Source organism: Pseudophryne corroboree, chromosome 3 (genome assembly GCF_028390025.1).
Source record: "Pseudophryne corroboree isolate aPseCor3 chromosome 3, aPseCor3.hap2, whole genome shotgun sequence".
Taxonomy (NCBI): Eukaryota; Metazoa; Chordata; class Amphibia; order Anura; family Myobatrachidae; genus Pseudophryne; species Pseudophryne corroboree.
This window is the reverse complement of record NC_086446.1, coordinates 402,444,381-402,471,717: the sequence shown is the minus strand read 5'-3', so window position 1 is coordinate 402,471,717 and position 27,337 is coordinate 402,444,381. Positions and strand designations below refer to the sequence as shown.

The window sequence follows — 27,337 nt, the reverse complement described above, 5'->3', positions numbered from 1 at the left end:
ACACCAATAGTACAACAAGTGCAAGAGACACAGTTATGCCAAAAAAAGAACTAAGATAGGACTGCTGTAGTTTGATCTTTCCAACCCAGGGATTAGGTATTGATGCCCACTCAGGAAAGTCATTTGCCCCTAGCAATGCCCATACTAAATAAATCAAAGCTGTGGGGCCAGACTATTAAAGGGTCAGGCAAGTTGGTAGAAGGAAGATGTAACAGACCTACCATGTCAACCTCCTAAACCTCTGGCATGAGCCGGAATGGGCCAGACTAGTCAGTACCAAAGTTGGACAGGCAAAAGGTACCAATAGGGTCAACTCTGTCACCAGAGACAAGGTAAAGAAATTGTACACAGGAACCAAGACCTGTTTGCTGCCCTTCCTGTGCATATCACCCTCACAGAACATGGCATCATCATCATCCCTCCAAGGGCAGTCTTTAAAGTAAAACCCTACCATATCCCTGAGGGGAAGGATTGCAGTAGAAAGTGAAGATGGAAGAATTCACCAGTGGATGAACAGTCCAAATTGTATTAGTACGAAACTGTACTTATTGACAGCTTGGCTTTCTTTGAAATTTCTCTACTTATACTTTTAAGGGTTATACTGGTCTGACAATCTTACTTTAATCGTTTTGTTTCTCACCATAGTGATAGCAATATAATACTTCCTGCAAGGCAATATTGTCCAAATAGTGCGTTTAGAGGATGCAATAACAGTTCGTTCCAATACAGCTTTTATAGGGGTTTCTAATCAAATAGTGAAAACACAATCCAAATTAATCTTAGTTTTTGCGTAAATGCCTGAACACAAATTTCAAAAACTTTTTTCTTCTCCATAATTCATAAACAGTCCCTAGAAGTATATTTTTCAAACAAAATTGCTATGTACAGACACAACCCTTACAGTTTTATTGTGTGTGTGTACACATATACACATATATATATATATATATATATATATATATATATCTCTCCTTGGAAAGTCCTGCACTCTCATCAATTCATGTAGAAACAACGGCGGGTGCTCCTAATGACCGAAAGGCCACCAATATACCGCATCTACCACCTGGGTGGAAGGTGCACTCACGCCCAAAAATCAATCTCTGCAATCACTTGTAGGTTCAATTTATTTTAATCAAGTTCAATGTTGATGCCGTTTTTCGACGTTTCGGTCCATATGAGGACCTTTATCAAGATCGGCACTTATAACACCTAAACAATCAAAAACAATTAAAATCGATATGTATAGCAAACCAGATTATTCACCACCAACACCACCAGTGCCTCCCAGGCCCTAACGACTGTCACCGAGTAACACAACCGTGCTCAACAAACTCTATCCATGTGCGACTTAGAGACGCCTCCACCCTCAAATAACATTTCACATAGAGTCTATACCTCATTTCAATGGATAATTACCCGGACAACACACTAGGTCATGCTGATGTAATAAATGGCTTCTTCAACACATAGAAAATGCTATAATAATGAAAGTAAAATATATGACTCATTAGATAAAAAACTCCCAAACCACTGGATAGTGCAAAAACTAACACCTGCAGCCACCCAGTGGAAATCATACCTGGTGGTTTATTAAAAACAAAGGATGGCAGCTGCTGGCTCAATGCATATTTCCAACACTAGATCTGCAATTTGAAAGCAAAACAAACGTGACCACCAACCTTAATCAAATGTCAGCAGAGAGCTACAACCAAATCGTACTCACGGTCCAAGTGTCCAGAGCCAAATGAAAGCTGCATGCTGTTCAGCCTCAGCTGACAGCTATTTAAGAGTCAACCACAGGAAGTACCAATTGGGGTAATTAACAAATGATCAACCGTATAGTGAGGGAACTGTTATTAAAAAATGAGAACCAAACCTACTGCAGCAACGCTATACTGCCCAGAGTTCAGACTAGATGGTTTCTGCTGTACTACACCGTTTAAACAAATGATAAAAATCCGTGGCTACTCGGACATAAGCCAGAGACGCGGCTTCTGCGTTCCAGCGGCCGGAAGTCCGTGCGTTCCATTGGGCGGAAGTACCGCTACTCGACTCACATACGAGTACAACCTTCAAACGAAATAGTAATAATGCTAAAGTATGTGACAAACTAGAATATACTAACAGTGAGCAGTATTCACTAAGATCCCAAACTTTACTGCACAGATCACTCGGGATAATTGGAAACAAAATATATATGTGGATGCAGACAGAGATCCACATTGCAGAAGATAACGTCGTAACCTGCACTGGGCTTACATGAGGGGTGTGAGGCTGTCAATCACAAAATCGTTAGGTCCACAATTCAGTATTGGGTAATTGGGTATTCGCGCAATTGTGAAGTTGAACGTACTTCTGAACACATTGGTAGAAATAACTATCACTTATGTCAATAGACAATTAGTTTGTATTCTCCATCTATGGTATAAAGTCAATTATATGTTTTATTGGATTTTTATGTATTGTTATAACATTCAATGTTAACTTTTAAAATAAATGTATTTCAAAGTGAACTCTGATGTGATCTAGCTCCCAAGAGAAACCTTTTTCTTCTGTATATATATATATATATATATATATATATATATATATATATACATACATACATACACACACACTGTATACAGTGATATATATATATATATATATATATACATACATACACACACACTGTATACAGTGATATATACTTTGTGCCCAGTCTCCTGCGGAGCCGCTATTCCCCATGGTCCTTACGGAGTTCCCAGCATCCACTAGGACGTCAGAGAAATATAGATAGATAGATAGAGAGAGATTAAGGGGTTTATTACTAAGCCTTGGATGGAAAAAGTCGCTGGAGATAACGTACCAGCCAATCAGCTCCTAACTGTCATTTTTCAAGCACGGTCTGTGACATGGCAGATAGGAGACGATTGGCTGGTACTTTATCTCCAGCGGCTTTATCTCCATCCAAGGCTTAGTAAATAGACCCCTACGAGAGCTAACGATCTGTATGTAGAACATTTTGACGTTAAAAAAACAACAACATAAGCAGAAGACATTAAAAGTAGGCAAAAAAATATTTGTTGTATTTTGGTCTGTTTATTATGCCAGATTGTAAGTAAGCTGTCACGAGCATGGCACTATGTACTGTTTTTGTTATGTACTTGTATATAAAGTCTGTTCACTCTTTTCTAGGCAAACAAATTATGACTTATGAATACTGTGTAATAGGAATAGTTTTCAAAACGTGTTTATAATTCTTAAATACCAGATGGTCCATGAACAGTATTTCTTGTCTGACTGGTGTTTGCCAAGACCACAATTAGTGTATTTTCAGCATTTGACAGAGTGAGCTACAATATTATCCCTATTGTAAGAAGCTCTCCAGCAACATCAGGGTTCTTTGGGAATTTACCAACACTACGTTTAATTACAGACCCTTCTGGTTCCGTGGAAGGGAGTCCTTTTGTGCGTTTATTATATCAGCGTTGCTATAACTGCTAGTGTATAAGTATGCTGAAACATCCCCTGAAAAAAGTTGCAATCTCATCAAAAGTTGAAAATGACAGCTTTCCATTTATAGTCAGACAGGTGTGTTTTTAATGTTGTCTTCCACGGTAATCACATAGAAATGTCCCAACAACTTATATGATCTCAGCTAGTAGAAAATACTGCAGAAAAAGCCATAAATAAAAATCAAGACATTTCCAAGCAGTGAAGTTACATTCAGTAGTTGCCAGCAGGCTCATAGCAATTACTGAGGAACGTGTTGTGAAGAGAGAGTCTTAAGTGGTTAGACACACAAAATATTCAGCTCTTTACTGCTTTATCTACTGTATAAATAGCTACAGGAACTACATGGAAAACGGCTGGATTATGGATTCCCCTCATAGGCACCGTTGTCATGAGAACACAGTGGGGATGTTTCATGCCAGTGTGACGGACACACACACAGTCTTCCCCCGACTACTCTACTGCACCATATTGCTAAAATCAGTCCAGCCTTCACAATGAGTATTGGCCAACTTGCACCACTTTATTAAAGACACCTCTGATTAATTAGCCATCTCATTTGTCTTGGTACTTAATAAGCTTTGGAGAAACTGCCAAGGCCAAGAGCAATACCCTTATTTCTCTTTAAAGGCTCAAACAGATGACCTCAAAACACTGTGAAATGTACATTTTATGCTGTTATTGGTGAATTCAGAGGTCACATTTATTAATTCAATCCAAAAAGGGACTGCTTTCACTATGTGTAACGATATCTTGGACAAACAACACACCACCAACTACAGCTGACCCGGCGATGCGGGGGGGGGGGGGGGGGGTTTCAGCGACGGGGGGAGTGAAGTTGCTCTACATAAGCGATAGCTTGAAAAAAAAAATTTGAATTTACTTGCCGATAATTCTATTTCTCATAGTCCGTAGTGGATGCTGGGAACTCCGTAAGGACCATGGGGAATAGCGGCTCCGCAGGAGACTGGGCACAAAAGTAAAGCTTTAGGACTACCTGGTGTGCACTGGCTCCTCCCCCTATGACCCTCCTCCAAGCCTCAGTTAGGATACTGTGCCCGGACGAGCGTACACAATAAGGAAGGATTTATGAATCCCGGGTAAGACTCATACCAGCCACACCGATCACACCGTACAACCTGTGATCTGAATCCAATTAACAGCATGATAACAGAGGAGCCTCTGGAAAGATGGCTCACAACCACAATAACCCGATTTTTGTAACAATAACTATGTACAAGTATTGCAGACAATCCGCACTTGGGATGGGCGCCCAGCATCCACTACGGACTATGAGAAATAGAATTATCGGTAAGTAAATTCTTATTTTCTCTGACGTCCTAGTGGATGCTGGGAACTCCGTAAGGACCATGGGGATTATACCAAAGCTCCCAAACGGGCGGGAGAGTGCGGATGACTCTGCAGCACCGAATGAGAGAACTCCAGGTCCTCCTCAGCCAGGGTATCAAATTTGTAGAATTTAGCAAACGTGTTTGCCCCTGACCAAGTAGCTGCTCGGCAAAGGTGTAAAGCCGAGACCCCTCGGGCAGCCGCCCAAGATGAGCCCCTTTCCGTGTGGAATGGGCTTTTACAGATTTTGGCTGTGGCAGGCCTGCCACAGAATGTGCAAGCTGAATTGTGCTACAAATCCAACGAGCAATAGTCTGCTTAGAAGCAGGAGCACCCAGCTTGTTGGGTGCATACAGGATAAACAGCGAGTCAGGTTTTCTGACTCCAGCCGTCCTGGAAACATATTTTCAGGGCCCTGACTACGTCCAGCAACTTGGAGTCCTCCAAGTCCCTAGTAGCCGCAGGTACCACAATAGGCTGGTTCACGTGAAACGCTGAAAACACCTTAGGGAGAAATTGAGGATGAGTCCTCAATTCCGCCCTGTCTGGAAGATCAGATAAGGGTCTTTACAGGATAAAGCCCCCAATTCTGACACGCGCCTGGCCGAGGCCAGGGCTAACAACATGACCACTTTCCATGTGAGATATTTTAACTCCACAGACTCAAGTGGTTCAAACCAATGTGACTTTAGGAACCCCAAAACTACATTGAGATCCCAAGGTGCCACTGGAGGCACAAAAGGAGGCTGTATATGCAGTACCCCTTTTACAAAACGTCTGAACTTCAGGAACTGAAGTTAGTTCTTTCTGGAAGAAAATGGACAGGGCCGAAATTTGAACCTTAATGGACCCCAATTTTAGGCACATAGACACTCCTGTTTACAGGAAATGCAGGAATCGACCTAGTTGAAAATTCCTCCATCGGGGCCTTACTGGCCTCGCACCCCGCAACATATTTTCGCCAAATGCGGTGATAATGCTTTTGCGGTTACATCCTTCCTGGCTTGATCAGGGTAGGGATGACTTCATCCGGAATGCCTTTTTCCTTCAGTATCCGGCGTTCAACCGCCCTGCCGTTAAACGCAGCCGCGGTAAGTCTCGGAATAGACAGGGTCCTTGCTGGAGCAGGTCCCTTCTTAGAGGTAGAGGCCACGGGTCCTCCGTGAGCATCTCTTGAAGTTCCGGGTACCAAGTCCTTCTTGGCCAATCCGGAGCCACGAGTATAGTTCTTACTCCCCTCCGTCTTATAATTCTCAGTACTTTTGGTATGAGAGGAAGAGGAGGGAACACATACACTGACTGGTACACCCACGGTGTTACCAGAGCGTCCACAGCTATTGCCTGAGGGTCCCTTGACCTGGCGCAATACCTGTCCAATTTTTTGTTTAGGCGGGACGCCATCATGTCCACCTTTGGTTTTTCCCAATGGTTTACAATCATGTGGAAGACTTCTGTGAAGTCCCCACTCTCCCGGGTGGAGGCCGTGCCTGCTGAGGAAGTCTGCTTCCCAGTTGTCCACTCCCGGAATGAATACTGCTGACAGTGCTAACCCATGATTTTCCGCCCAGCGAAGAATCCTTGCAGCTTCTGCCATTGACTGCTTCTTGTGCCACCCTGTCTGTTTACATGGGTGACTGCCGTGATGTTGTCCGACTGGATCAACACCGGCTGACCTTGAAGCAGAGGTCTTGCTAAGCTGAGAGCATTGTAAATGGCCCTTAGCTCCAGGATATTTATGTGAAATGATGTCTCCAGGCTTGACCATAAGCCCTGGAAATTTTTTCCCTGTGTGACTGCTCCCCAGCCTCGCAGGCTGGCATCCGTGGTCACCAGGACCCAGTCCTGAATGCCGACTCTGCGGCCCTCTAGAAGATGAGCACTCTGCAACCACCACAGGATGGACACCCTTGTCCTTGGTGACCGGGTTATCCGCTGATGCATCTTAAGATGCGACCCGGACCATTTGTCCAGCAGGTCCCACTGGAAAGTTCTTGCGTGGAATCTGCCGAATGGCTTTGCTTCGTAGGAAGCTACCATTTTTCCCAGAACCCTTGTGCATTGATGCACTGAGACTTGGCTCGGTTTTAGGAGGTTCCTGACTAGCTCGGATAACTCCCTGGCTCTCTCCTCCGGGAGAAACACCTTTTTCTGAACTGTGTCCAGAATCATCCCTAGGAACAGAAGACGAGTCGTCGGAACCAGCTGCGATTTTGGAATATTGAGAATCCAATCGTGCTGTCGCAACAATACCTGAGATAGTGCTACACCGACCTCCAACTGTTCCCAGGATCTTACCCTTATCAGGAGATCGTCCAAGTAAGGGATAACTAAAAACTCCCTTCCTTCGAAGGAGTATCATCATTTCGGCCATTACCTTGGTAAAGACCCGGGGTGCCGTGGACCATCCAAACGGCAGCGTCTGAAACTGATAGTGACAGTTCTGTACCACAAACCTGAGGTACCCTTGGTGAGAAGGGTAAATTTGGACATGAAGGTAAGCATCCTTGATGTCCAGAGACACCATGTAGTCCCCTTCTCTTGAATTTGAACCTCTGTATGTAAGTGTTCAAAGATTTTAGATTTAAAATCGGTCTCACCGAGCCGTCCGGCTTCGGTACCACAACAGTGTGGAGTAATGCCCCTTTCCCTGTTGCAGGAGGGGTACCTTAATTATCACCTGCTGGGAATACAGCTTGTGAATGGCTTCCAACACTGCCTCCCTGTCTGCTTGTAAAGCCCCAGCGTCATGGTGAGGGCTTGGCAGAGGCGGGAGAGGGCTTCTGTTCCTGGGAACTGGCTGATTTCTGCAGCCGTTTCCCTCTCCCTCTGTCACGGGGCAGAAATGAGGAACCTTTTGCCCACGTGCCCTTATGGGAACGAAAGGACTGCGCCTGATAATACGGCGTCTTCTTATGTTGAGAGGCGACCTGGGGTAAAAACGTGGATTTCCCAGCTGTTGCCGTGGCCACCAGGTCTGAAAGACCGACCCCAAATAACTCCTCCCCTTTATAAGGCAATACTTCCATATGCCATTTGGAATCCACATCACCTGACCACTGTCGTGTCCATAACCCTCTTCTGGCAGAAATGGACAGCGCACTTACTCTTGATGCCAGTCGGCAAATATCCCGCTGTGCATCATCCATATATAGAAATGCATCTTTTAAATGCTCTACAGGCAATAATATACTGTCCCTATCTAGGGTATCAATATTTTCAGTCAGGGAATCCGACCACGCCAACCCAGCACTGCACATCCAGGCTGAGGCGATTGCTGGTCGCAGTATAACACCAGTATGTGTGTAAATACATTTTAGAATACCCTCCTGCTTTCTATCAGCAGGATCCTTAAGGGCGGCCATCTCAGGAGAGGGTAGAGCCCTTGTTTTGACAAGCGTGTGAGCGCTTTATCCCCCCTAGGGGGTGTTTCCCAACGCACCCTAACCTCTGGCGGGAAAGGATATATGCCAATAACTTTTTAGAAATTATCAGTTTTTTTATCGGGGGAAACCCACGCATCATCACACACCTCATTTAATTTCTCAGATTCAGGAAAACTACAGGTAGTTTTTCCTCACTGAACATAATACCCCTATTGGTGGTACTCGTATTATCAGAAATGTGTAAAACATTTTCCATTGCCTCAGTCATGTAACGTGTGGCCCTACTGGAAGTCATATTTGTCTCTTCACCGTCGACACTGGAGTCAGTATCCGTGTCGGCGTCTGTATTTGCCATCTGAGGTAACAGGCGCTTTAGAGCCCCTGACGGCCTATGAGACGTCTGGACAGGCACAAGCTGAGTAGCCGGCTGTCTCATGTCAATCACTGTCTTTTGTAAAGAGCTGACACTGTCATGTAATTCCTTCCAGCAGTTCATCCACTCAGGTGTCGACCCCCTAGGGGGTGACATCCCTATTACAGGCAATTTGCTCCGCCTCCACATCATTTTCCTCCTCATACATGTCGACACAAACGTACCGACACACAGCACACACACAGGGAATGCTCTGATAGAGGACAGGACCCCACTAGCCCTTTGGGGAGACAGAGGGAGAGTTTGCCAGCACACACCAGAGCGCTATATATATACAGGGATAACCTTATATAAGTGTTTTTCCCCTTATAGCTGCTGTATTGTTTATACTGCGCCTAATTAGTGCCCCCCTCTCTTTTTTAACCCTTTCTGTAGTGTAGTGACTGCAGGGGAGAGCCAAGGAGCTTCCCTCCAACGGAGCTGTGAGGGAAAATGGCGCCAGTGTGCTGAGGAGATAGGCTCCGCCCCTTTCTCGGCGGCCTTTTCTCCCGTTTTTCAGTGTAATCTGGCAGGGGTTAAAATTCATCCATATAGCCCTGGGGGCTATATGTGATGTATTTTCGCCAGTCAAGGTGTTTTTATTGCTGCTCAGGGCGCCCCCCCCCTAGCGCCCTGCACCCTCAGTGACCGAAGTGTGAAGTGTGCTGAGGAGCAATGGCGCACAGCTGCAGTGCTGTGCGCTACCTTGGTGAAGACAGGATGTCTTCTGCCGCCGATTTTCCGGACCTCTTCTTGCTTCTGGCTCTGTAAGGGGGCCGGCGGCGCGGCTCTGGGACCGGACTCCATGGCTGGGCCTGTGTTCGATCCCTCTGGAGCTAATGGTGTCCAGTAGCCTAAGAAGCCCAATCCACTCTGCACGCAGGTGAGTTCGCTTCTTCTCCCCTTAGTCCCTCGATGCAGTGAGCCTGTTGCCAGCAGGTCTCACTGAAAATAAAAAACCTAAAACTAAACTTTTCACTAAGCAGCTCAGGAGAGCCCCTAGTGTGCACCCTTCTCGTTCGGGCACAAAAATCTAACTGAGGCTTGGAGGAGGGTCATAGGGGGAGGAGCCAGTGCACACCAGGTAGTCCTAAAGCTTTACTTTTGTGCCCAGTCTCCTGCGGAGCCGCTATTCCCCATGGTCCTTACGGAGTTCCCAGCATCCACTAGGACGTCAGAGAAAAAAACTATTTATTACAGTAGTAATTGAATACAAGGGGTAATTTTCAGGCCTGTTTGTTGGACTACGTTTTTTGCTGCCTTGTGATCAGATGGTCGCCGCCTACAGGGAGAGGGTGAAATCGCTGTGCACGCACACTTGCACAGCGATTTCACCCTCTGGGATGTGTAGCAGAGCTGCACAAACTAATTTTGTGCAGTCTCAGCTCAACCGCTGGGATTGCTTCTTGCTGATCGGGACCGGAGCTGACATCAGACACCCTCCCTTCAAACGCTTTGACACGCCTGCGTTTGTCCGGACACTCCCTGGAAACGGTCAGTTGCCACCCACAAGCAGCCTCTTCCTGTCAATCACCTTGCGAACGCCCATACAAATGAATCCTTCGTACAATCCCGTCGCTGACTGGCGATCCCCGTTGCTGCGGTCCATCACGCCTGCGTGTTGTGGCTCAGACGCATGCGCAGTTCAGATCTAAACGCACAGCAGCGATCAGTTCTGAATTACCCCCATAATCAAGTGGGGATGATCTTACAGCAGTCTGGTACACCCTGTTAGTCACTGCAGGACTGTGTTGGTGTTTTTGGTGTGTTTTAGGCCATAACTGGACTGCTGGTGCTGAATGACATACACACAAGGATCTTCTGTGCCTAGTAATCATACAGCAGTTGTGTCACATTCTGACTGCCTGAGGACAGCTCTCACCCGAAATGTCATATAGTCAGACAGAACCACAATGCTATGACACAGAAGATCAGAGAAAAATAAATATAGAAAAACAGAGACGAGAAAAAAAAATAAGATTTTGCTTACCGGTAAATCTATTTCTCGTAGTCCGTAGTGGATGCTGGGAACTCCATAAGGACCATGGGGAATAGACTGGCTCCTCAGGAGACATGGGCACTTTAAGAAAGAATTTAGATTCTGGTGTGCTCTGGCTCCTCCCACTATGTCCCTCCTCCAGACCTCAGTTAGAGAAACTGTGCCCGGAAGAGCTGACAGTACAAGGAAAGGATTTTGGGAATCCAGGGTAAGACTCCTACCAGCCACACCGTATAACTTGTGATAACTTTACCCAGTTAACCATATGAACAATCACAGAGCATCAGATAAACTCTGATGCAACTATAACATAACCCTTATTTAGGCAATAGCTATATACAAGCATTGCAGAAGAAGTCCGCACTGGGGACGGGCGCCCAGCATCCACTACGGACTACGAGAAATAGATTTACCGGTAAGTAAAATCTTATTTTCTCTAACGTCCTAGTGGATGCTGGGGACTCCGTAAGGACCATGGGGATTATACCAAAGCTCCCAAACGGGCGGGAGAGTGCGGATGACTCTGCAGCACCGAATGAGCAAACACAAGGTCCTCCTCAGCCAGGGTATCAAACTTGTAGAACTTTGCAAAGGTGTTTGAACCTGACCAGGTAGCCGCTCGGCAAAGCTGTAATGCAGAGACCCCTCGGGCAGCCGCCCAAGAAGAGCCCACCTTCCTTGTGGAATGGGCCTTAACTGATTTAGGCAGCAGCAGCAATCCAGCCACAGAATGAGCCTGCTGAATCGTGTTACAGATCCAGCGAGCAATAGTTTGCTTTGAAGCAGGCGCCCCAAGCTTGTTGGAAGCATACAGGATAAACAAAGATTCTGTTTTCCTGACCTTAGCCGTTCTGGCTACATAAACCTTCAAAGCCCAGACTACATCCAGTGACTCAGAATCCTCCAAGTCAGTAGTAGCCACAGGCACCACAATAGGCTGGTTTATATTAAAGGATGAAACCACTTTCGGCAGAAATTGTGGGCGGGTCCGCAATTCTGCTTCCGCAATTCTGCTCTATCCGCATGGAAAACCAGATAAGGGCTTTTATGTGACAAAGCCGCCAATTCTGACACACACCTAGCCGAAGCCAAGGCTAATAGCATGACCACCTTCCACGTGAGATATTTTACTTCCACCGTTTTGAGTGGTTCAAACCAGTGTGATTTCAGGAAACTCAACACCACGTTAAGATCCCAAGGTGCCACTGGAGGCACAAAAGGAGGCTGAATATGCAGCACTCTCTTTACAAACGTCTGAACTTCAGGCAGAGAAGCCAGTTCTTTTTTAAAGAAAATGGATAAGGACGAAATCTGTACCTTAATGGAACCCAATTTAAAGGCCCAAAGTCACTCCCGACTGTAGGAAGTGAAGGAAAAGGCCCAGCTGGAATTCCTCCGTAGGGGCCTTCCTGGCCTCACACCAAGCCAATATTTTCGCCATATACGGTGATAATGTCGACCCGTCACATCCTTCCTAGCCTCTATCAGCGTAGGAATGACCTCATCCGGAATGCCTTTTTCTGCTAGGATCCGGCGTTCAACCGCCATGCCGTCAAACGCAGCCGCGGTAAGTCTTGGAACAGACAGGGCCCCTGTTGCACAAGTCCTGTCCTAGAGGCAGAGGCCACGGGTCCTCTGTGAGCATTTCTTGCAGATCTGGATACCAAGTCCTTCTTGGCCAATCCGGAACAAAGAGTATTGTTCTCACTCCTCTTTTCCTTATGATTCTCAGCACCTTGGGTATGAGAGGAAGAGGAGGAAATACACAGACCGACGGGAACACCCACGGTGTCACCAGTGCGTCCACAGCTATCGCCTGAGGGTCTCTTGACCTGGCGCAATATCTCTGCAGCTTTTTGTTGAGGCGGGATGCCATCATGTCCACCTGTGGCAGTTCCCACCGACTTGCAATCTGCATGAAGACTTCTTGATGAAGTCCCCACTCTCCCGGGTGGAGGTCGTGCCTGCTGAGGAAGTCTGCTTCCCAGTTGTCCACTCCCGGAATGAACACTGCTGACAGTGCGCTTACATGATTCTCCGCCCAGCGAAGAATTCTGGTGGCTTCTACCATCGCCACCCTGCTCCTTGTGCCACCTTGGCGGTTTACATGAGCCACTGCGGTGATATTGTCTGACTGAATCAAAACCGGTTGGTCGCGAAGCAGGGACTCCGCTTGACGTAAGGCGTTGTATATGACCCTTAGTTCCAGGATGTTGGTGTGAAGGCAAGTCTCCTGACTTGACCACAGCCCTTGGAAATTTCTTCCGTGTGTGACTGCCCCCCACCCTCGGAGGCTTGCATCCGTGGTCACCAGGACCCAGTCCTGAATGCCGAATCTGCGACCTTCGAGAAGGTGAGCACTCTGCAGCCACCACGGAGAGACACCCTGGCCCTGGGGGATAGGGTGATTAACCGATGCATCTGAAGATGTGATCCGGACCACTTGTCCAGTAAGTCCCATTGGAAGGTACTCGCATGGAACCTGCCGAAGGGAATGGCCTCGTATGATGCCACCATCCTTCCCAGGACTCGAGTGCAGTGATGCACTGACACCTGTTTTGGTTTTAATAGATTCCTGACCAGTGTCACGAGCTCCTGAGCTCTCTCTATCGGGAGATAAACCCTTTTCTGGTCTGTGTCTAGGATCATGCCTAGGAGAGGCAGATGAGCTGTAGGAACCAACTGCGACTTTGGAATATATAGAATCCAGCCGTGTTGCCGTTACACTTCCAGAAAAAGTGATACGCTGTTCAGCAACTGCTCTCTTGATCTCGCTTTTATGAGGAGATCGTCCAAGTACGTGATAATAGTGACACCTTGCTTCCGCAGGAGCACCATCATTTCCGCCATTACCTTGGTGAATATTCTCGGGGCCGTGGAGAGACCAAACGGCAACGTTTTAAATTGGTAATGACAATCCCGTACCGCAATTCTGAGGTACGCCTGATGAGGTGGATAAATGGGGTCATGAAGGTATGCATCCTTTATGTCCAGAGTCACCATAAAATCTCCCCCTTTCAGGCTTGCAATGACCGCTCTTAGCGATTCCATCTTGAACTTGAACCTTTTCAGGTATATGTTCAGGGATTTTAAATTCAATATGGGTCTGACCGAACCATCTGGTTTCGGGACTACAACATGGTTGAATAATAACCCCCTCCTTATTGAAGGAGGGGAACCTTGACCACCACCTGTTGAAGATACAATTTGTGAATTGCAGTTAACACTGTTTCCCTCTCGTGGGGGGAAGCCGGCAGGGCCGTCGGTGAGGGGTATCTCCTCAAAGTCCAGCTTGTATCCCTGAGACACAATATCTATTGCCCAGGGATCTAACAGGGAGTGAACCCACTTGTGGCTGAACTTACGAAGGCATGCCCCCACCGGGCCTAGCTCCGCCTGTGGAGCCCCAGCGACATGCGGTGGATTTTGTAGAGGCCGGGGAGGACTTCTGTTCCTGGGAACTAGCTGTGTTGTGCAGCTTCTTACCTCTGCCCCCGCCTCTGGCAAGAAAGGACGCACCTCGGACTTTCTTGTTTCTTTGTTCGAAAGGCTGCATTTGATAATGTCGTGCTTTCCTAGGCTGTGCAGGAATATAAGGCAAAATATCAGAATTACCAGCTATAGCTGTGGAGACCAGGTCCGAGAACCCTTCTCCACACAATCCTCAGCTTTCCATATGCCTCTTAAGTCGGCATCATCTGTCCATTGCATATTCTACAGGACACATCAAGCAGAAATCGACATAGCTTTGACTCTAGGACCCAGTATACTCATGTCTCTTTGGGCATGTTTTATATATATATATATATCTCTTAAGACAGCATCTTTAATATATATATATATATATATATATATATATATATATATATACACACACACACATACATATACATATATATATACATACACACACACACATACTAGGGTCTCAATCTCTGCTGATAAGGTACCTGTCCACGCTGCCACAGTGCTATAAACCCATGCCGACACAATCGCCGGTCTGAGTAGTGTACCAGAATGTGCACGCTATCTGCAGGATCCCTGAGAATAGCTGTTACGTCAGGGCTACCTTTTGGGCAAATGTGACACCCTAGGGGAAGATTCCCATCATATCCTGGCCCTAGTGGGGAAAGGACACTGCCTGAGAATTCTTTGTGGGAAACTGCAGTCTCTTGTCTGGAGATTCCCGCTCTTTTTCATCATGAGAGGAGGGAAATTTACTTCAGCTTTCTTCCCCTTAAACATGTGTACCCTTGTGTCAGGGACAGATGAGTCATCAGTGATATGCAAATCATCTTTTATTACAATAATCATATATTGAATACTATTCTGCCATTTTGGCTGTAACTTTGCATTATCGTAGTCGACACTAGAGTCAAACTCCTTGTCGATATCAGTGTCTATTATTTTGGATAGTGAGCATTGAGAGACTCTGAAGGTCTCTGCGACATAAGGACAGACATGGGTAGATTTCCTGTCTGTTCTCTAATCTTTTGTGCAATAAATTCACCTTAGCACTTAATTACACATATCCAAACAGGTGTCGGCGTTGTCGACGGAGACACTCACACACATATTTGCTCCATCTCCTCCTTAGGGGAGCCTTTTACCTCAGACATGTCGACACACACGTACCGACACACCACACACTCAGGGAATGCTCATCTGAAGACAATTCCCCCATAAGGCCCTTTGGAGAGACAGAGAGAGAGTATGCCAGCACACACCCCAGCGCTATTAACCCAGGAATAACACAGTAACTTAATGTTAACCCAGTAGCTGCTGTTTATATTGATTTTTGCGCCTAATTATGTGCCTCCCCTCTCTTTTTACCCTCTTCTACCGTGTAACTGCAGGGGAGAGACTGGGGAGCTTCCTCTCAGCGGTGCTGGGGAGAAAAAACATGGCGCTGGTGAGTGCTGAGGAAGAAGCCCCGCCCTATCGACGGCGGGCTTCTGTCCCACTTTCATGTACAATTTTGGCGGGGGCTCATACATATATACAGTGCCCAACTGTATATTATGCAAACTTTTGCCAAAGAGGTCTCTAATTGCCGCCACACAAAAATATGCATGCTTAAGAATCAACTAAAAATTATGAATGTACAGGTTGAGTCAGATATCCAAAGTGCTTCGGAACAGAGGTATTTTGGATATCAGATTTTTCCATTTTGGAATATGCATACCATAATGAGAGATCTTAGGGATGGGACCAAAGTCTAAACACAAAAATAATTTAGGTTTCATTTTCACCTTATACTCACAGCCTGAAGGTAATTTTATATAATAATTTTGTAATAGTTTTGTGCATTAAACAAAGTTTGTGTACACTGAACCATCATAAAGCAAAAAGTGTCACCATCTCAACCAGGCTCAAAAAAAATCCTCATTTCACAGTGGGGCAGATGTATTAACCTGGAGAAGGCATAAGGAAGTGATAAACCAGTGATATGTGCAAAGTGATAAAGGCACCAGCCAATCAGCTCCAATATGTAAATTAACAGTTAGGATCTGATTGGCTGGTGCCTTTATCACCTTGCACATATCACTGGTTTATCACTTCCTTATCCCTTCTCCAGGTTAATACATCTGCCACAATATTCTGTATTTCGGAATTTTGGATGTAGGAGAATCAACCTATATATCCAATATGGATAATTCTGAAATATTCACAAACAGAATGTTAAGTATATGAGACTATGCGTCAAATGTTTGGATTGCTGTATTTTTCAATATTGTCAGACTGTTAAATTTCAGCAATTAGCAATTTTCAGAACCACTGGCCATACATCAGACCAATTTTCCTCCAACCATCCAACTGACCAACCGTCCAGCTTGTCTGTCCAACTAAAAGACTGCCCCACACACCTAACCAGCTTTTTCATCAGGCCAACGTGTGAGGTCACAGAAGTAGGCGGACAGTGCCGGACTACTTGTACATGTTTTGAATAAATATTTGTCTAAAAAAAGACACAAAAACTTGCAGGTCTTTATTTCAGTAAAACTGCTTTTTTTTTCTTCCACACCATTTATTAAATAAATTTCATTTTTACGAAGGATACAATTCCGATAGCTTTGTAAAGTGACGATCCTTTAAAATAGTAGCGCCACGATCCCAAACCATGTATAGGAAACAAGGGTTATAACCAGAAATGAATGAAATTAATAATTGCCAGGCTGCAGTTACCACAAGTAAAAAAATATACATTTGTTAATCAAGAACAAATCAATGAACTATATCTATATAACCTTGTACTCAAAAAAATTTTGTTTCCATAAATCACTGCACTCCAACAGTGAGATCTTGATCCAGCTCTGTGAAGGTGGTGCGGGGTGTGTGTGGGGTGCGATGGTGCAAGCGAATCAGAGGTGCTGTATGTACTGAGGGGTGCCGTATGTGCTAGGTGGTGAGGGCTGACAGTGAATTTTGGAGCGGTTGTGGGCAGGTATCGTTAGTCTGTGCTGGTCGCTGGAGAAGTGGGTGCTGATTTCGGGGTTGACTGATGCAAGGGGCGGGGTGTCATCTTGGGGGGAGCCAGTGCTGATGGACGGGTGTTAGGGGGTGCCGGACGCGGGGCAGGGGGAGTGGGTGCTGATCTGGGTGGGGATTAATTGGGAGTGCCAGTCGAGAGAAATATTCTTATTAAATACTTTGTTCTTTACATAGTTGAATGTGCTGACCACAAAATCACACAAAAATGATCAATGGAAATCAAATTTATTAACCCATGGAGGTCTGGATTTGGAGTCACACTCAAAATTAAAGTGGAAAAACACACTACAGGCTGATCCAACTTTGATGTAATGTCCTTAAAACAAGTCAAAATGAGGCTCAGTAGTGTGTGTGGCCTCCACGTGCCTGTATGACCTCCCTACAATGCCTGGGCATGCTCCTGATGAGGTGGCGGATGATCTCCTGAGGGATCTCCTCCCAGACCTGGACTTAAGCATCCGCCAACTCCTGGACAGTCTTTGGTGCAACCTGGCGTTGGTGGATGGAGCAAGACATGATGTCCCAGATGTGCTCAATTGGATTCAGGTCTGGGGAACAGGCGGGCCAGTCCATAGCATCAATGCCTTCGTCTTGCTGGAACTGCTGACACACTCCAGCCACATGAGGTCTAGCATTGTCTTGCATTAGGAGGAACCCAGGGCCAACCGCACCAGCATATGGTCTCACAAGGGGTCTGAGGATCTCATCTCGGTACCTAATGGCAGTCAGGCTACCTCTGGCGAGCACATGGAGGGCTGTGCAGCCCCCCAAAGAAATGCCACCCCACACCATTACTGACCCACTGCCAAACCGGTCATGCTGGAGGATGTTACAGGCAGCAGAATGTTCTCCTTGGCATCTCCAGACTCCGTCACGTCTGTCACGTGTGCTCAGTGAGAACCTGCTTTCATCTGAAGAGCACAGGGCACCAGTGGCGAATTTGCCAATCTTGGTGTTCTCTGGCAAATGCCAAACGTCCTGCACGGTGTTGGGCTGTAAGCACAACCCCCACTTGTGGACGTCGGGCCCTCATACCACCCTCATGGAGTCTGTTTCTGATCGTTTGAGTAGACACATGCACATTTGTGACTTGCTGGAGGTCATTTTGCAGGGCTCTGGCAGTGCTCCTCCTGTTCCTCCTTGCACAAAGGCGGAGGTAGTGGTCCTGCTGCTGGGTTGTTGCCGTCCTACGGCCTCCTCCACATCTCCTGATGTACTGGCCTGTCTCCTGGTAGCGCCTCCATGCTCTGGACACTACGCTGACAGACACAGCAAACCTTCTTGCCACAGCTCGCATTGATGTGCCATCCTGGATGAGCTGCACTACCTGAGCCACTTGTGTGGGTTGTAGACTCCGTCTCATGCTACCACTAGAGTGAAAGCACCGCCAGCTTTCAAAAGTGACCAAAACATCAGCCAGAAAGCATAGGAGCTGAGAAGTGGTCTGTGGTCACCACCTGAAGAACAACTCCTTTATTGGGGGTGTCTTGTTAATTGCCTATAATTTCCACCTGTTGTCTATTTCATTTGCACAACAGCATGTGAAATTGATTGTCAATCAGTGTTGCTTCCTAAGTGGACAGTTTGATTTCACAGAAGTGTGATTGACTTGGAGTTACATTGTGTTGTTTAAGTGTTCCCTTTATTTTTTTGAGCTGTGTGTGTGTGTATATATATATATATATATATATATATATATATATATATATATATATATATATATATATATATATATATATATATACACATACATACATACATACATACACAGACACCCACACACCAGTGTGTGTGTGTGTGTGTGTGTGTGTGTGTGTGTGTGTGTGTGTGTGTGTGTGTGTATATATATATATATATATATATATATATATATATACACACATATACATACATACACACACACACACACACACCAGTGTGTGTGTGTGTGATATATATATATATATATATATATATATATATACCAGGTTATCTTCAAGATCCTGCTGAGGGTCTCAAACAGAGGGCACTCACCAATCCATTTCCAGAGATAAAAAGTTTTATTTAGACCTTTGAAGTCATCACATACATGTTGACGTTTCGGCTTCGCAGAGCCTTTTTCAAGACCACCACAGGAGACATCTGTTCAGTATATATACACACACACACACCAGTGTGTGTGTGTGTGTGTTACACACATATATATATATATATATATATATATATATATATACACACACACACACACACACATATATACATACACACTCCTTTTTTTATTTTTAGGTCACTCATGAGAATCCTGCAGTAACATCTCTATGCAGAGACATTCGCATCAGCCCATAATAAAGTGTGTGCCAGGACTGATATGCTCAGGTGTTTGCAGAGATATTTATGCTTTGATTTTTTTTTTTTATATCTACACTGACTGTAGGTTGCTACAAGAATTTTTTTATATTGTTCTTTTCTAAATACCCACACGTGCAATAATCATTTGTTAGTTTTATAATACAGCTTACATAGTAATTAGTACAGGTTGAGTATCCCTTATCCAAAATGCTTGGGACCAGAAGTATTTTGGATATTGGATTTTTCCGTATTTTGGAATAATTGCATACCATAATGAGATATCATGGTGATGGGACCCAAGTCTAAGCACAGAATGCATTTATGTTTCATATACACCTTATACACACAGCCTGAAGGTCATTTTAGCCAATATTTTTAATAACTTTGTGCATTAAACAAAGTGTGTGTACATTCACACAATTCATTTATGTTTCATATACACCTTATACACACACAGCCTGAAGGTCATTTAATACAATATTTTTTATAATTTAGTGTATTAAACAAAGTTTGTGTACATTGAGCCATCATAAAACAAAGGTTTCACTATCTTACTCTCACTCAAAAAATTCCGTATTTCGGAATATTCCGTATTTCGGAATATTTGGATATGGGATACTCAACCTGTATTGTATTTGGACATATCAAATCCTATATTAGCGCTGCCCACTGTGCTTCTATTGTTCCAGTATTGATTTTGTTTAAGGAGAGGCCCTCTCCTAAAGCAGCTGCTTTTAGGATTGGAATGGCAAATTAAAAACTTGTAAAATAAACTGATCACATGGGCCAATAGTGGTTGTTGTATATCTTCCACTAGATAGAGTTTGAAATAAGACGCCATAAGCGACATATCTATTTACAGAACACCTTTACAAGTAGTAGAAACATAAACCACTTACACTGTTAGATGCTTCAGTCGGGATTCTATGTTCCGGTGTCTCATACACATCCTGGTAAGGGCAGAACCTATTTCTTTTGTTGCTCCTGGAATACAGGGGGGGGAAGAAGGAAAAATGGACTTTCATTCACGTACCATTTTTAAATGTGGAAGATCATAAGAATGTATAATACACACACAAAAAATGTTTAATTAAGCAATCCAAATGCTGAGAAAGTACACATCCCAGCATGACATGCCATAGTTTTAGTATTCACAAATAACAGCCAGAGAGCCACAGATTGACCAGGCTTGCACTAAAGGCATTGGGGCAGATGTATTAAAGGCCAGTACTGACGGGATAGATGTGTGCTGAGCGATCTTAACACAGACCACTCAGCAGACATCTCTCCCCCGCTCAGCACAGTGTGGTGTGTGCTGAGCGAGGGGGGGGGGGGGGGGGGGGGTACGGGGCGCTCATTTAATCCACTGGGCCAATCTAGCACTGGCGATAGCGATGCGCGGCTCCACGCGTCGCTGCAGGGGGTACACACAGAGAGTTCAGTGCTTAACTTCTAAGCAATCTAGTCAGATTGCTTAGAATTTAAGCACTGATCTCTCCAAGTGTACCCCCCTTATCACTTCCTTATGCCATCTCCGGGTTAATACATCTGCCCTATTATCCCTTTAGTGTCTTTGGACGGCTTTTCATGTTAATTTGGCAAGCCAGTAAAACAGGATGATGGCATCTCCTTCTCATTTCAAGAAATATGCATTTAATTTTTATGGTACATGTATAAAAGCCTAACTGTGAGGTAGGCAACATTTATTCTGGGTGCCAGGCATTCAACATTAAGGGAGTGATCATATTATATGCAAAGGATGCAATGTGCCGTTGCAGCAGCGTTTTAATACCGTCAACAACACCTGATCTCGCACTGTTTGCGGGCTGGTTTCAGGCTGCATTCACGCCTAATGGGGCAGTGAGCACTTTTGTGCAAATTCGGTCTGCCATAAAGTGCAACCGCTGCCACTGTGATTCGCACCTGCAAAATCATTGCAGCTAATAGGTCTGACCCCTAAAAGACAAGAAAATGTCCAGAGTGCCACCATCATTACAGCATATACAGACATTTACAAAACTAATAGATGCATACTTAAATGTCAGTGTTTCTCTGTGCTTCCTTTCTTTTTTTTTTTAAAGCTAGACTGTTCGAGTTAGGTTACCAATTTGTAGTCTGAACAATAAGATAAGCTTTAGAATGTTATACTGGTATTCTGCTGCGAGGACACACTGTAGCAGGGTTCACTCACCAGAGGCTTCACTGTGTATATGTGGCACATTTTAGTTTTTTGGTTTTAGGAGGGTTTAACCACTTGAGGAGTATGGCTAGTAGGAGAGGCACTAACCTCAGGAGTGTCACTCAAAATCATCCTCGAGTACCACCTTGTGGCTCTAGTGCAAACAGTTGCCTACCCCTGGGCCTAAACTTTGGGTTTAGTTCAGTGAAACTCTCTCTACACCAAGATGAATGGTTTCACAGTGGACAGCTATGGTCACGTCTGGTTATGTCATGACTGATTATGTCAGAAAAAGAAAGAATAAAAAAAACCTGTTCCAATACAAAATTTAGGATTTGTACAGCTTAAATAAAACATCTAAAATTAAAAAAGTACTGTAATTGCATTTCAATCACCAATATCTAGTGTACCAGTGCTCTATTGTATTTTTACTCAACAGAGAAAGTTTCCATTGCTTTATCCAACCACAACACTAATTTTGTTTGGTGTGACTATTGTCAGAAACAAGATTTTTATGTAAATTCTACATACTGTAGTTATGCCTATAAATAGTATTTTAGTTTTTTATGAAAGCCTTAAATTCTGGTACCTGTACAGCACAGTAGATACATGGTATGACATAAAGGTAGTGGAAATAATAATTCAAGAAAATAAAAGTAATTTAACACAAAATGTAACTTGATGGGGGCATTCAGTTTGCAGCAGGGCTTGCGGTGTGCTTTTAGTGCCCAGGTTAAAGTACAGGGAACTATTTAATTATACTATGCAGTAAGCCTCATATGCCAGTAAAGGCATAGATTCCAAGTATATGCCCGGATCTATGCAATTACCACACACAGTAAGCCCAGAGGGTGCACTTACATGTGGATTTCTGATTGCACCTTCCAGAGGTGCAAACACAAATCAGCATTATGTACACCCTCAGTGTTTACAGTGAGCAGTGATTGAATAGCTCCAGGTTCTTAACCCAGGAGCTTAAAGCAGCTAATTGAATTGTCCCCGATGTAGACAACAGTGCTGCAAATAATTTTTACATTTGCACGTATCCAGTGCACATCCCATATTAGGATACTGTATGAAGCCTTCATCTTGCCTAAAATGGTTGACTTTAGACAATTTTCAACTGTATGAACAATGCTACTCTTGTTGTGTGTCTTCTTAGGCCCAAATGCTACAATTATAGCCCTCTAGCAAACTTTCCCATCGTCCGACATACAAACACATAATATAAAACAATACCTTTTTGTGTTTGAAATAGCATAAAATAAAAGCAGGGCATGAATAGCAAACAAACATAGCAACTGATTTGACAGAGCACCTCCCAGTCAAATAGACTGGGCAATGTCCCAAACTGTGTCTGTTATTGTAATTTACCTGGGTGCATTGCACAACCAAATGAGTGTAATAGCTAGCCATCCAAGATAAAGAGCACTTAATCCAGAAATCAAATTTCATGTGCTGGCAAAATAAATCTCACAAAAGACAGACAATCTGGTCATTTGTCTTATAGAAGGGATCCAGCACACATGACTATGCGAGGCCTCTATCCATGGGATAGCAGTTGTGTCAGTCAGAAGTTTGGTGCACATACCGCAGACTTTAGTCAGTTAGTGAAGGTCAGTACAAATGAATAAAAGATCCGCATTAATTGCAGTCTTGACATAAGCGCACAAAATGACTTCATTTGTTATTCTTGAAGGGTACCGAAAGTCTGTCCACACGAAAAAGAGTTCCTTAAAAGAGAGGAATTGCATGAGGCTACTTCTGAAACAGTGTCACTGTGCTGCTTAAAGAGAACAAACTAGGTATAATATACACCATTTTAGCATTGTACAGTAGGTTACATATTAAATATATTGGATATGTCTGATGAAAAGGAGTCTTCAGGTAAATCACAGCTACTTTTTATGTTCTATGCAACTTCAAATACAGCAAAGGGTTTATACACCAAATCAGGGACAGAAGCGGTGTCTATGCACACTGCACCAATTCATGGACAACCATCAAGCTATCCATCTATAAAATTCAGTATGGTGCATTATGTTCCTAGTCATGTTTTTGGGTTGAAATGTTAGTGTAAAGGCATTGGTATTACAAGTGGCGATCCCAGAGTACACACCACTCATACGCCAGCCCCATTTCCTACTGATAGCATCCACTCATACAGCCAGTGTGTTAGAGACATAGGGGGATAATTGTGTAGCCTGGGGGGGGGGGGGGGGCTATTCAATTAGCCCTGGTAAGCCGGCACAAGACGCTGCTTATCAGGGAATATTTTACCTGCCTGAAACACACAGGTTTTTAGTTGAAAATTATTTCTTTTTTCAGGTGACCTAATTGGATACGTTGAGAAAAAAAATACTGAACCGCTGGAAAAATTGCGTAAAAAAGTCAGTTTCTAGCTCCCGCTGCTTCTTCGCAGGTAATTGAATACCCCCCTTACCCATAATTGGATGTTTAGGTGATTTCACGCTGTGACATCATAATTTCCATTTTACATTGGTGTAAAATAAAAGGACGACTGGAGACGGAAGGGCTAATGTGAACACCACCAAAGGTTTTAAAAACGTAGCACCTATTGGCTTCAATGTAACTCGAAAGCCTGAAAGCTGTATGGCGGGATCTCAGCCAAAATGGCCACCCGTGTGTGGACAAATTAGACATTTTTCCTACAAAATCTTTTGGAAATTATTTTTCAAAGACACAGGTGTGATACATAATATGGTCTGCTACAAAGGCTAATACGTATGCACCATGTCACGTGTATATAATGTTAAGATTATTTTCTCCTTAACTGACTATTTTTCTCTTCAAAACCGTTCATAATATTGTCTATTTAATTTTTTATTCAATATAATTTCAAAGGTATTATTTATTTTAAATGGTCATCCAAAATAAGAATAAACACAGGAAAAAAAAAAAAAAAAGAGGGAAACGGCACAATACAGACCAAAACTGAAACACAGCAGTAAACATCAAAAGTATTTTTTTAAATATTTGAAAAAATCTGCAGAACGGATCTCTCCGTACAAAAACTGGAGGACATAGTTGGGCGGCGCGGTCGCATGTGATCTGACCATGCCAGTCAAGTGGTTAATGTATTAACGTCATACAAAACAAAAATAAATAAGTAAAATAACAGTGATGCACATGAACTTTGAATGTAATATTTCGCCCAGCAGGCGACCACAGCGTCTAAAGTGCAAACTCACAGAAGTTTAACAATAAGCTATCCACACCTATCCTAAGGAAGTTAGAAAATAATACAAAAACCATTGTGAGGTAGATCATATATTAGGCAATGGGACTTCTGTTTTAAGACAGAACATATGTCATATATAGATATCTATAGATATCTATCTACATACTGTATATAGATATGAATGTTTATGAATATCTTAAATACATCATGCAATTATGATTTCAAGTAGCCATCTCTCACTGACTGGCAAACTTCCAGAGACAGCTTCACTGTTCTAACCTCTTCCCCAGCACTGTTAGGACAGCATTGTTACTTCCTGTCAGCAGTGCACCCCCTCCCTTCTTGGCCCATAGGAGAATTGGGGACAAAGATGAAAGACACTGAAGGGGGAAAAAGGAGGCGATGGAGAAAGAAAATAAGATTTTAAACCTACCGGTAAATCTTTTTCTCCTAGTCCGTAGAGGATGCTGGGGACTCCGTAAGGACCATGGGGTATAGACTGGCTCCGCAGGAGACATGGGCACTATAAAGAACTTTAGGAATGGGTGTGCACTGGCTCCTCCCTCTATGCCCCTCCTCCAGACCTCCGTTAGAGAAACTGTGCCCAGAGGAGACGGACAGTACGAGGAAAGGATTTTTGTTAATCTAAGGGCAAGATTCATACCAGCCCACACCATCCACACCGTATAACCTGGACTATACGCAACCAGTTAACAGTATAAACAAAACAGTATCAGCCAACGACTGATCTTAACTGTAACATAACCCTTATGTAAGCAATAACTATATACAAGTAATGCAGAAAAATGTCCGCACTGGGACGGGCGTCCAGCATCCTCTACGGACTAGGAGAAAAAGATTTACCGGTAGGTTTAAAATCTTATTTTCTCTTACGTCCTAGAGGATGCTAGAGACTCCGTAAGGACCATGGGGATTATACCAAAGCTCCAAACCGGGCGAGAGAATGCGGATGACTCTGCAGCACCGATTGAGCAAACATGAGGTCCTCCTCAGCCAGGGTATCAAACTTGTAGAATTTTGCAAAAGTGTTTGAACCCGACCAAGTAGCTGCTCGGCAAAGCTTTAAGGCCGAGACGCCTCGGGCAGCCGCCCAAGAAGAGCCCACCTTCCTAGTGGAATGGGCCTTTACTGAATTTGGTAATGGCAATCCAGCTGTAGAATGAGCCTGCTGAATCGTGTTACAGATCCAGCAAGCAATAGTCTGCTTAGAAGCAGGAGTGCCAACCTTGTTGGCTGCATACAGGACAAACAGTGCCTCTGTTTTCCTAACCCTAGCTGTCCTGGCTACGTAAATTTTTAAGGCCCTGACTACATCAAGGGATTTGGAATCCTCCAAGTCTCCCGTAGCCACAGGCACCACAATAGGTTGGTTCATATGAAAAGATGACACCACCTTAGGCAAAAATTAAGGACGAGTCCTCAACTCTGCTCTATCCTCATGGAAAATGAGATAGGGGCTCTTATGAGATAAGGCCGCCAATTCGGGCACCCGCCTTGCAGATGCCAAGGCCAACAACATGACCACTTTCCAAGTGAGAAACTTTAATTCAACTGTTTGAAGAGGTTCAAACCAGTGAGATTTTAGGAACTGTAACACCACGTTAAGGTCCCATGGTGCCACTGGGGGCACAAAAGGAGGCTTGATGTGTAGCACTCCCTTTACAAAAGTTTGGACTTCTGGGAGAGAAGCCAATTCCTTCTGGAAGAATATAGATAGGGCCGAAATCTGTACCTTAATGGAGCCTAGCTTTAGGCCCATATCCACTCCTGTCTGTAGAAAGTGGAGAAAACGGCCCAAGTGGAAATCTTCCGTAGGAGCATTCTTGGCTTCACACCAAGATACATACTTCCTCCAGATACGGTGATAATGTTTCGCCGTCACTTCCTTCCTAGCCTTTATCAGAGTAGGGATGACTTCTTCCGGAATACCCTTCCCCGCTAGGATTCGGTGTTCAACCGCCATGCTGTCAAACATAACCGCGGTAAGTCTTGGAACACGCAGGGTCCCTGCTGCAACAGGTCCTACCTGAGAGGTAGAGGCCACGGATCTTCTGTGAGCATCTCCTGAAGATCTGAATACCAGGCCCTTCGAGGCCAATCTGGAACAATGAGTATTGTCCGTACTCTTTTCAGTCTTATGATTCTCAATATTTTTGAGATGAGAGGAAGAGGAGGGAACACATAGACTGACTGAAACACCCATGGTGTCACCAGGGCGTCCACCGCTACTACCTGAGGGTCCCTTGACCTGGCACAATACCTCCGAAGCTTCTTGTTGAGGCGTGATGCCATCATGTCTATTTGAGGAAGTCCCCAAAGACTTGTTATTTCTGCAAAGACTTCTTGATGAAGACCCCAATCTCCTGGATGGAGATTGTGTCTGCTGAGGAAGTCTGCTTCCCAGTTGTCCACTCCCGGAATGAATACCGCTGACAGAGCGCTTACGTGATTTTCTGCCCAGCGTAGAATCCTGGTG

The 27,337-nt window shown here is 44.4% G+C and overlaps 1 protein-coding gene across 4 annotated transcripts in view; it reads right to left on the bottom strand.

Moving 5' to 3' along the window:
* LOC135055730 (protein MTSS 1-like) overlaps positions 1-27,337 on the bottom strand; it is a 303,282-nt gene that overhangs the window by 103,581 nt on the left and 172,364 nt on the right. For all 4 annotated transcript variants that reach the window (XM_063960121.1, XM_063960119.1, XM_063960120.1 and 1 more), the window contains one exon: positions 20,359-20,443. In XM_063960121.1, the coding sequence (XP_063816191.1) occupies positions 20,359-20,443 (85 nt within the window). The remainder of the gene's footprint in view (positions 1-20,358; positions 20,444-27,337) is intronic.